Source organism: Haemaphysalis longicornis, unplaced genomic scaffold, assembly GCF_048455015.1.
Source record: "Haemaphysalis longicornis isolate Haplotype H1 unplaced genomic scaffold, Haemaphysalis longicornis Haplotype H1 scaffold_6, whole genome shotgun sequence".
Classification (NCBI taxonomy): Eukaryota; Metazoa; Arthropoda; class Arachnida; order Ixodida; family Ixodidae; genus Haemaphysalis; species Haemaphysalis longicornis.
Genome location: NW_027526407.1, coordinates 85,354,013 through 85,366,321, shown reverse-complemented (window position 1 = coordinate 85,366,321; position 12,309 = coordinate 85,354,013). Strand labels below are relative to the sequence as shown.

General features: G+C 47.7%; 1 protein-coding gene across 1 annotated transcript in view; it reads left to right on the top strand.

Moving 5' to 3' along the window:
• Window positions 1-12,309, top strand: part of LOC144143110 (uncharacterized) — a 49,711-nt gene that overhangs the window by 31,406 nt on the left and 5,996 nt on the right. The window contains exon 9 of the mRNA XM_077674916.1: window positions 10,192-10,416. Coding sequence (XP_077531042.1) covers window positions 10,192-10,416 — 225 coding nt within the window. The remainder of the gene's footprint in view (window positions 1-10,191; window positions 10,417-12,309) is intronic.

The window sequence follows — 12,309 nt, the reverse complement described above, 5'->3', positions numbered from 1 at the left end:
TTTTAACGCCAAGCTTCTCCAATATCCGTTGCTCAAATTGATCCGTGAAATAATCCTATTGAGAAGGGAAAAGAAATGTCGCCACCGAGTTTGAGATGCGCCACAAACACTCCGCAAATATAGGCAATAATGCATTGCAGAAGGGAGTTAGTGACTGTTCTACCGCAGCATGGTCAAATTCGTGTTCGCGCATCTGCTCAGTGCCGCGTCCGCTCAACTCGCTACACTAAACCCGTTTAGCAAGCGCTTTGCTGGACAAAAATACGTCTGCTGAAAATAATATAGTCGCCCAGTGTGTTTTGGTTCAAATCGCAATGACTGGATACGCTGCGCCATTGACTACTAAGATGAAGTAAGCGCGCACACTGCAAATGTACGGCATCACGTGCAAACGTAAGTCGTAATTAACGTTCCTCTGTGCATACACGGAAGAAAGGGCGTACAGCCGTTACGGTGCGAATATGCATTTGAAGTGCTCATTCAAACGTGCGCGAATTTAATAAAGCGATAACAGAAATTGCGCATCAAACGTACGTCAACGGCGCGGTCACTATATTAGCTGACCTTAAATTGTTTTACCTAGCCACAATTCTTTTTTTCTCGCAACAGCCTCAATTTGCGCCGCACCGACCAAGCCCATATTACGCAGCAAATCACTCCGATGTCATAATAACGGGATTATAATACCACCCGGGTAGCTAACACACAAAACATGACTTCACGCCAAAAAGAGCGTACACGCACTCGGAACGCACACGATACATGGTCAGACGCAAGCTGCCGTCGGCCAAAACAAGCATGAATTCAGGTGAACAATTCTCGCGTCACGAAACCCTTACGACAACTGACTGAACATGCTACGCCGCTGATATTGATGCTGGAAGTTAAGCGCGCACATGACAAATACACGGCCTCTTATCCAAACCAAAGCTCACGACGGGACGAACTCGGCGCTGCGCGCAATGCCTACTCAGAACAAAGCGTGGACGACGGTCGCGAAGGGAATACGCATTTCTTCGTAAGTGACCGCTCAAGCTCGCGCAGAATTTAACAGAGCAAGAACAAGCATTCAGAAACTTACCTCGCAAAAGAGTGATGGTAGCGTCGGCCTGAAGTATGCCCGTTCAAATCTATGCAACCAAACTTTTCTCCTTTCTGCGTCGCGTTTCCCGGACGGAATAACGAAGTCTTGTGCCCTGCCTGACGATATTCGCGCTGCCTAAGGCACAACACATCGACACCGAGAAGCAACCTAAAACGACACCGGTGCGACATTTTTTCGAAGCGAGCAGCTAATTCCGGTACTGAAGCACGGTGGCGACGGTGGCTCGGAAGCCAGCAATGGCGTCGCAGCGGCGGCGTTGCGCAATGTCCCAGCCGGCGAGGCATCGGCGAGGCGACCCGGCGGCGGAGCAAAAAAAACAAAACCACGTGACTTTTCCCTTGGCCAATGGCGCGCGGCGTTCGCCGGCGAAAAAGAAAATGGCAAAAAACGAAGTAAGAGAGGAGCGCGGGCGAGGGCGAAAGGCGGCGAGATCTAACGATGGCGCTACCTTAGTAATTTTAGGGACCTTAATGGAGGCGGCAAATTTGAATTGCTTTGGGTGGTAGCAGTGACCGGATAACGGCGCTACAGAAAAATATGGCGAATCAATTTCTCCGCACTTCCATCAGCTTTCAGGTTCAGTGGAACAGCTTTAGTTTTTAAATTCAATTCGCCGCCGTCGCATCATTAACTCGTTTCTCGTTTGTGCTGCCTTATTTGAACCTTGAGGCCCATTTCGTGGAGCGGTAACAAAGTATCGCTTGAGCTACTTGCCCCGGCCTGTACCACTTCGCTGCCGTGGCTGCCGCCTGCGCAGCGACCGTGCGGCTCGCTCAGTGCGCGGCGCGTTGTTGCGTCCTGTGTAATAAAAAAATAAATAAAAATAAGTGCCTCATATCGCTGTATAACTTAGCTCGCGGCCAGCTGCCCGATTAGCCAACGAAATCCTGGCGCCTCGGCCGCAAACGGACGGGTCGTTCGTTGCCTGAAAGCAAAAGTTCCGCCCTGCGATCGGAGCGGTGAGCTGGCGAGAAACGCCAGAATAGCGCAAGCGGCCAGCACAAACTCGTGACGTTTGTGGATGTTGTTTATTTACACAATATCTAGGGAATTTAGATTCCGCGAGATCCCCCTCTGGCTGCTCGGTTCGTTTCGCACACTTTAATATTGATTTTAAACATGTTCTAGGCCGTCTTTGCCGCTGACATTTTGCAGGTGATGTATGTGTGTTCGCACCAATCTATTTCCGAAATTATCTTGCCTTCAAAATTTTGGTCAGTACACCTTTAATCTGAGGAAGTTTTGGCTGTGAACGAGCGGCTGTTGTGGCCATATGAATGATAGCAGTGGCGGCCAAAATGTGTCATAACAATATATATTAGAGAGAAATCTCTCGCAGCAATCGCATGCTCTCGTGGTCGCCGCATAGCAGCGATAAGCGTGCATTTCCTGCTTGGCTGGGCTTTCCAGACGGCTTCTTATAGCTGACAAAGCCACAATCGGCAAAAAGCATTTTTTTGTGTCCTTTATTCATGACACTTCCAAGAATCTCAGAAAAGAATCTTTTGCAGCTGCACTTTAAAAATAGCTTTTTAAAATAATCTTCTAAAAATAATATTGCGGTTTTTCAGGCCGCATACAACTCCTAGGCTTGTTGATGGGCAACTCCAAGTGACGGTAACCAGTTTTTTGGGGTACATGACGGCAATCTCGGTGTAGCATTCGTCGCCTAGACACTACCGTCATCTTTGCCTGAGCTAGATATTAGTTTGAAACTATACGGTGGAGTCGGTGTTCGGTGGCTTTGCCGGAGAATAGCATTTTGAACTGAAAGTTGGGGTGTTTGGTTACGCCGTTAGGTCGCTCTAGGGGGAAGCCATTCTGGTGCATGTGCTGGCTTAACGAGGAGTAGCGGCCATGGCGGGGCGGGCGCACGTAAGCATCACTGTACATGAGCCCGTCTGCGGGAGTTCTCACACCACATAAAACGTACTTATGAGTATCAAACTACGTTATCCTTTTACTGCTAGAGCTCTTCGCCGCCTTTATCTCAAAAAATATCTAGGTAATTAAAGAACGATTATATACCCTTTGAGGAAAAGATAACATGTGTGAAGCCAGCATCCGCGAATCGCCCCAAGTTATTTAGAGCAAAACAAAATCACTGCTCAATTTTATGCCGGAAAATAGGAAGCCACATTAGACCAAACGTTTTCTCCTCACTTCTGTCGACTTTTGCTCGGTACAGTTCCACGCCGAAACAGGAAGCCAGGTTTCCTTTCAAGAACTGGTCAACTGCAGTCAAACCCGGTTATAGCGAACACCATTATGTGCCATGATTAGTTCGATATATCCTATAGTTCGATGAAGCCGAACCCGCCTATAACGAGTTTATTGTTACGAGTTCGAAATACGCGGGAATCCCCACCGCCATCCCCGCATGCAGAAACGAACAAAATAAAGTATGTCATTACCATGCTCAAAACAATCGATTTTTTGCAAATAATGAAGCTACTTTCCTTCTGCCTAGTTCCAAAAAAAAGCGGTGATTTTGTTTTCCTTTTTGTTTTGGCCGCGTCAACTAGCCCTGTATTCTTTACACAAGACATTGTTTGCACCCGTTAGAGTCCGTGTCCTTCAATATCGAAGAAATATTGCCGGAGGACATGGACTGCCGAAAGCACTTCATTAAGCCTCGTACGGCTCTCACTCGCGACATCCTCTCCCTCCTCGGTGCTTTTCGTCAGCATTACGACGTACGGTGCTGCTGACGGTGCTGCTGCCGTCACTGTGAGCGCCTCCGAGGCGCTCACAGTGACGGAAACGTCGTCGTCGACACTCAGGAAATCTTCGAAGGACACTCCTTTCGGGAAAGCGTCGGGAAGGTTGGCGAGCTGCCGTCTTGGTCCGGACTCACTGACTGGGCCGGTTCCGTTGCGAGTTCCGCGCATCAGAAACAGTTACGGAAAGTGTCGGACGTCATGTCTCTCCACACGAGGCACAGTGTCTCAGTCGCGCGGCCTTTGCTCAGTGGTCGCGGCCAATCGACATCTCAATCGCCGCTCCGACACCATGCGTTTTGGCAGCCATTCTAGGCACGCCGATTTCGATATACCAGATGTGAACTTCGTTATAAGGAATATTTTTCGCGTGTACTTCCGTAACTGATTTATTTTTGTTCGATATATAGCATAATTCGATCTAACCGGGTTTGTTATAGTCGGGTTTGACTGTATTTTACCTCGCCTAACTACAGCCTGCGCCACATAAAGACGGTGAGAAAGGGGGTTCCTGTCAAGAACTGGTCAACTATTTTACCTTACCCAACTACTGCCGTCATGCCTGCGCGACATAATGTGCCGAACCAAACTGTGAACCAGAAAAAAATGCCCAAAATAAAATGATTATAAAAATAAAATGAGGACAAGACACGCTGCTGAACCCGGATGTTTTCGCTGTAACTACATCACTACACGCTTTTAAACAGAAGAGCTGTTCAAGCTCTTGGTAAAGCCTCCATACCCAAACAAAATACCAACGAAATGCCGAGCGCATGGGACCGGACATCGCGTGAGTAGCTGCCGAAAAAAACTAGCGAGAAAATGCTGCGAGAAGGATGAAGCCGGCACTGGCGCACTACGACATGTTACCCCGACGAAGAACAAGATGAACAGAATAGCGCGCACCCCGAGGGCTCATGCTAATATGACCGCCTATTAAATTATCCCTTCATGTTCCATGGTTCGTGTCTTCCACCCGGCCTCCACGTAACACGTTTCGTCAGTACATGGTGATGTATCTGGGAAGAGGGAGGGCCCCGAATTCTCTGCTTTACAATAAGACAGGCAAGGAGTTGTTTACACATGTATACCTGATTAAGGCTCGGAAGAGCACGTCTCTCAACCCGACCCCTTTCACGATGACCAGCGGCGACATTTAGACTACAGTGGAGGGAACAAAGACCAGCTCAAACGCATGTAAAAGGTAAAGGGTCTCTACAAAATAATGCACGACTGCCTGGAGCCCACCACGTTCGATAACGTTGGACAGTTCTGGTGCCGCTTTGACGCGCGCAACTACGGCCACTGCTTGGAGGTTCCCAGAGCAGGAGGGGCCAGTGTTCCTTCCATCTTGCATGAGGGGCCCCCCTATCAGAAGTGGGTCAACCCATTCAACCCCAGGAATGCCTCCGTGCCTGACCCCAGCATGAAAATTCAAATCATTCCTGATCGCTATGCCTGTGCCATGTATACCTCGTCGACTAAGTGAACAAGGCTGTGGCCCAGATCTTGGAGGAATGCGGTGACATGGGTTACCCTGAAGTGCTGAAGGCGCTCGCGTTGAATATGCTCCGGGTGGTCGAGATGTCGGCCGAAGAAGCCGAGGGGTCTCTTCTCTGCCAGGACGTGTGTAAGAAGAGTCGTGGAGTCATTTGCATTTCAACAGGATTCCCCGATGAGCGATGAGCAAGGGGATCAAAAAACTTTCTCCTAGGTGAGGCCGCCAGCTCAGCTGTTTCTGCCGCTTTGCATCATTGGTGCAAGCTGCGCCAATTTCTTTAAAGCGGAGCTTTATATCCCTTACTGAAGGCGACCGTCCCGTCGTCAGAACGAACGCGCTGCAGTAAAGCCAGCTTTGCACAGTGAGTTTCAAACAACGATGATGATGACAAGGGAAGGCCAATGGAGCACCACAAGGAAAACATTTCCCGTGTATCATCTTGCTTCGCTGCAAGTGTCATCGCAAGACAACACTCTTGCGCCGCAAAAAAAAAAAAAAGAATTCTCTCCTCCGCCGACGTGTCACGCTTTCGTCTTCGCGTCTCACTCCTCCCACGGTAAACGGAGGAGGTACGACCCAATGGATTCAAGTTACTGCATTCCACTCGCGCGCCATATACGGGAACCTTTCGGCAGCACGGGAACTGTCGGAAAGCCGCCACATCGATGCACTCAATCACGGGCGATATAGCATTTTTATCCCTGCGTCAAAACATTGTTCTCAAAGCTTTTTTTTTTTTAATTTTCTACCACTAAAACCAAGTATTCCTACATATTAGGAACACTGCAGATTCCAGTTATGCAGTGGCGTTTTTATCTTCAATATGCCTAATATTTTCCCTTTGATAAGTATGAAGGGTGTTTCTACTGTCAGTGTTTTGTAAAACGTTTGCCTATGTAAAGCTCTTATTCAAGTGCATTTTTAACTTTTCGGCCGCAAGGCTCAATTGAGGGACAGACAGACAGAGAAACATACCGAAAAATTCCCGTTTTAGGTAGCCTGAGAAAGGTTATCACTTTAAAGCGCTTCCCGTGGTCATAATCGAACCTGGGTCTGACGTGTATCCGACTGGGCCATTCCGGAATAGTCGAAGCAGCTTGACGTTTCAACTACCTTTTCTTTATAAAAGGTGCTTTGATTAGTATCTTATTTCGTACAACTCGGAACTGCTCCAGAGAAGTTGCGCATTATTTGGAAGCCCAGAATTTCTTCTGCAAGAGAAGTTTTGCAGTGCCCAGAAACTGCACAAAAACTTCTCTGGACAAGCAAATACAAAAAACACCTTATGTTACTTGCATATAGGCTCCGGAACGATCGCCGGGTGGCGCTGCACTCTCCCCGGAGGGGGAGTACGCCGGGGCGGCGGCCTATTCGGCACGTGCGTTTTTCGCTGCGCGCGTGCTGCATTTCTCGCGCTAGGAAGAGGGGTGGGTAAAATTTTCTTTCGACTTATGAAAGCATACACATTAGCACGTGTCCAGCAAGTTCGGTTTACACGTAGAGTAGCTACTGGGTCCATTTTTGCCGGTGCTTGTCTTGTCGTCTGCCAGAGACGCGTCGTCTGCTACGTGCCAGTCTAACGGCCGAGCGCCCCGGTGGTTTCACGGGATAAAGAGTGCTCTTGTAGGCGACCATTGGTTGGTCTTACCACCTCAGTCATCGCGAAACGACTGCGCCTGGTGAACGGCTTTTCAGCGCCCTAAGCAGACGCCCTCGGCCCGCTCCTCCGCGTCTGGCAAGTGCACGCGCAGCTCGCGCTGTCTCCCGCACCGCCTGAGGCATCCAGCCTCCTACTCACGAATGCGACAAAGAGACCGCCGGCTGCGCGAGCCACTTAAGCCAGCACGTACAAAGAGCGGCGGGAACACTCCTCACTAGCCCGAAACGAAAAGATGAAACTGAAAGCGAAAAAAAAACCCCATATTGTTGCATGGTTGACGACAGTAACAAGGCGAAAGAAGAGGATCCATTCGTTAAATTCTGCAAATTCCCCGCGAAAGCGCACCAAAAGGATAGACGGTAAGCATGGATCACTGCAGTTCGAAAGGTGAAAAAAGTTGACACATTTTTGTTTGTATCTGTGTGCTTTCAGATTACATTACCCGGCTTTGAAAATGCGAAATAGTGTTCTAACGAGTCCTCCCCTCTACACTTTTTTTAATGCATGCTGCCAATAATTGTTTTCCGCTATAATAAATGAACTTCGGAGTTGTTTAGCTGGTGCCGTTCGATATCGTCCATATATAACACAGTAGGTTGACATTTTGCATGGATGAAAAAAAAATTGTTTCTAGCGATTTACCTGGCTGTAGTAGCTCTGGTCCATCTTGTCATTGTGGCTTGTGTTCTGGACGGGATTGCTGCGTTGTTCGCTTTTTTCCCACATTTAGAAATACTGGTAATTAAAAGAGGTATACACCAAATTCTGTATATTATAGTAATTAAAAGTTATACGTCACAAGCTGTTCTGTTGTTTCCGCGAGCTGTCACGCTAACCCATACTTGTACTCCAAGCGGGTGACAAACATTGCGAACAAAAATTTCGTCAAGGACAAGTAAAATGGAAATGCGGCGCTGTCAGCGCACCCCTTAATTAGCGTGTGCCTTTCTAATGCGATGCAGCTGATTGTTTCAAGAGTAAGAAATAACCTATTAACCATAATCAATCATGTTTATCTTACATTTCTTGCAAGCGTCAGTGTTTCTGCAGTCCAGAAAGTCCGGATGTCAGAAGCGCGAGCACGCGAAGGGAGTAACAAACAAGAGAAAAGTACGCTGTGACCAGCTGAACAGCTGTCGCCTTGCAGAAGAAAAGAGCAACCGATGACCGCTGAACAACGCGTTTCCCCCCTTAAAATCGTCGGGGCAGTCTGCCGGTCGAGCGGCGGGAAGCAGGCGGCGCGTCTGTAGCAGACGACAAGGCAAACGTCGACAAAAATGAATTCAGTAACTACTCTACGTTTAAACCGAACTTGCTGGACACGTGCTAATGTGTATGCTTTCATAAGTCGAAAGGAAATTTTACCCAGCCCTCTTCCTAGCGCGAGAAATGCAGCACGCGCGCAGCGAAAAAAGCACGTGCCGAATAGGCCGCCACCCCGGCGTACTCCCCCTCCGGGGAGAGGGCAGCGCTTCCCTCGCCCGGCAAACTTTAGCTTCGCCTCCCTATAGGACATTTGCATATAAGACATGCAAATTACTTGCATATAAGACATTTATTCGCCCTATTTTGGAATATGCGTCTGCCTATGGAGCCCTCCTCAGCAGTCACTGAGTGATAAACTAGAAAAAATTCAGACTAGCAGTGCGCTTCATTTGCTCACGGTACAGCAGGACAGAATCCGTCACAAATTTGTTAACATCATGTAAACTAGAACTCCTGCAAGTGCGCTGTGAAAAGCAAAGGTTGAAACTCCTGTTTGAAATTATGAAAGGCGAAGTGAAAATAAAGACGCATACATACAACCCGCACCCAAACGGGGAGCTCGGTTGAACCATAGTAACCCAATAAGGCCTTTTCGGGTTCGTCTAGACGGGTTTAAAAATTCTTGTTTTTCCTTATACCATAGAAGTGTGGAATAGACTTCCAGAGTATGCTGTTGCTAGTTCCAATGTCAAAGCGTTTTAGTGTTCGCTAGAATTGTTTTGCCGGCAACATGAATCCTAATGTATGTTTTGCCATTGTGTATTGTTTTCTTGTTTTTACTACTCCCTGTAATGACTCTCAGGTGAGGGTTACAGTATCAATAAATAAATAAAAACAAATAATAAACCTCGTGTTCCTCTTCGCGCGAAATTGCAAGGATTTCTTTGTCGGGAGCATTAAAAGTTACTGGAAGCATCCTGTAGCCATGATCGCTCCCTTTTCATTTCTTTGCAGTTAATAGACCGCCGTTGAAGCCACTGCTGACCGACGAAATGGCCATTTGTGTTCTGCCACACATTTATCATCATCACCAGCCTATCTACGCCCATTGCAGGGCAAAGTCTTCTCCCATTAACCTCCAATTATACCGGTCCTGTGCTAACTGCAACCAATTTATCCCCGCAAACTACTGAATCTCATCTGCCCACCTAACTTTCTGCCGCCCCCTGCCACGCTTGCCTTCTCTAGGGATCCACTCTGTTATTCTTAATGACCAACGGTCATCTTTCCATCGTATTAAATGCCCTGCCCACGTCCATTTCTTCTTCTTAATTTCTACTAATATGTCCTCAACACGCGTTTGTTCCCTGCCCCAATCCGCTCTATTCTTGCCGCTTAATGTTACACCGATCATCTTCCGTTTCATTGCTCGCTGAGTCGTCCTCAATTTAGTTGAACCCTCTTAGTGAACCTCCAAGTTTCTGCCCCGTAGTTCAGTACCGGTAGGATGCAGCTGTCATACACTTTCTTCTTCAGGGACAATGGTAGGCTGCCAATCATTGTCTGAGAATGCCTGCCCAGTGAATAACACCCCATTCTTATACTTCTAATTGGGTCTGCCTCATGGTTGGAATCCAGGGTCACAACTTGGCCTAAGTTGTGACCACGGTTAGCCTATATTCACTTACCACTTCCACTGCCTCGCCACCTATCTCAGACTGCTGTGCTGTCGCGTAGTTATTGAACATGACTTTACATTTCTGGATTATAATTCTCAGCCCCACGGTTTTGCTCTGTGGTCCAGTGCGGTAAGCATGCTGTGCAATTCGTCCGCCGGGTTTCTTGCATGGCAACGTTAACAGCAAATCTGAGGTTACTGAAAGTATTCTGCATTAGCCCTTACTCCTACCTGTTCTCAATCCATGGTTTGGGAAGTTTTTATATAGGGCCTCAAGGTATAATGCAATTATGTCTCCATGATGCACCATTGGCTACGCAGGACGTGTTGGAACCCTCAAAGGACCTGGCCACTTCTATGAACTGCATCGACTCGGAAACGAATTCTACTTCTCTGCCTTGCTTAGTGAACGCTGCTGTGGAGGCGCTGGTGGCAAGTGCGGCAAAGCTGGAGTTTCGCTTTACACCAAGCTTGAGCACACTAGATCTGCTCAAGAAAAAGCTGCCTGGAATACAGGAGGTGATTGCTGGCGTCGACATCAACCAGGTAAGGGAAGCGAAGTACATTCACACAACTATAGAAACCAGCCCTGAAACCAAAACAAAAGTTTGGTTCTTAAAAATACTCTTTTGTCCCGAAAAAATTGCAACTGGTTTATCGCAAGCTTTAAAGAAATGTGCATATTTAGGCGGACAGAGAGGTCAGTGTATAACCTGGGTTTTGAGCAAAACAGATAAAACAGCTGTGCCCCGTCATATTCTGGCGAAGTATGTATGATGTCACGGAATCTTGTTTGCGCGACTGCCGGGTAGCAATTAAATGGATCGGAAAACAGCATGACCGTGCTATTGTATTGGTCCATCTCGATATGTTTGACTGTGTTACTTTATTGCTAACGTGCAGGGAACCGACTGTTAGCTACGTTTTAAAGTTCCTCGTAATGCGCCAATGTAGCCGGATATTTGCAAGTTTTTCTATATTTCTTGCATTCACTCGGCAAATAAATGTCCTCAGCGGTTAAATTGACGTGTCTGACATCCGCAAGGGTAGTTTCTTTAAACTGAACCAGGTTGTATTTTGTTTTCACGACCTCTTTTTTGCACCAGTAGTATTAAACTCCAGTGTTGTGACCAGTCGAAGAACCACCGTTTTTATTGTACCCCAGTTATTACCCCCACTGCTGGCGAGTAGTAAACGCGTCTTATACATCAGAAATGCTGCACTTTGTTTTGCAACGTTGGTGCTAAAGTACTGCTCTGAATAAAACCTTTCGCACCACTGTGGGAGCATTTAAATAATGAAAAAAAAATCGGCTACAGTGACGAGGTGCTTCTTTAGGACTCACTCTGAAAACTCGAAGAATGCATGCTCGCTTTGAGCGCAATGCCCTTTATCCCACATCGATTTATTATATCCCCCAGTCGACTCATCTCTAACAATAAACTGAATTACTAAACGTAACCAAAGCACCACCTCTACACTTTTTTCCGTTTCCTCCACTACGGTTGTGCAGTAACCCGACTTGTAACGTAAAATGATCCAATAGCGATGTATTTGGCTGTAGCCGAGTTTCGCTCGATATAGCAACCGGATACGTAACGCTGCAGTAAAACTCACCCCCCTCTTTCGCCCCGAACATATTGATAATATAAGCGCACTACTAAGTGTTGTACTATTTAAGTGTCCATGCCTTCAACCCCGTGGCTTTTGCTGGCAAGGTTAAGCCAGAATTTCCACCATTACTCTATCAGATGCCTTGAGTCGGCAGTTTCAGGGTCATGTACTCATGAATGACTCATGTACTCATGAAAGCCGCATGAATGACTAGCTGTCACGCAGGCAAACGACACGACGCAGATGAGTCATACCACCTCTTTAGTAATGCGCTGGGAACGGTAGGTCTGTCCCAGAATGCGAACATGTGAGCGACAATCTCAGCGCAAGATGTTCGCAGCGACAACACTAGCACGAGCCGGAAAGAAGGGCGGAAAATAGACCGTGAACAGAACCATCCTTCAACAACGCATGTAGCTTTTTGCTACTGGGGAGCAGGGCGTAGTCTGGAGCTGCTTGCGGTTCCAGCCTCCAGGACACTGCCCAAAGCTTGCTAGCCCCCAATTTAAACCGGATCCATGCTTCCGACGTCACATCAAGGATACAGGGTGACATCAAGGGAGGGCCTAACTAATGGAGAAGCTGGAGGAAGGAGGACGTTGCGCTATGGAAATTGTGAAGCAGGAGTGCGCCAATTCTGCACCCCGAACTCATGCACCGAACATTAGAGCGCCGACGAACTAAACGGGTAAAGGAAGATCAGGTGGTGTAGATGGCCATGAAAGAGAAAGACAAAGTGGAAGAGCAGGTGTCTTAACCGAGCCCCAGACACAAGCCTCCCGCCCCCGTCCATGTGGAGCAGCCGCTGTCGCGGACGTTCCAACC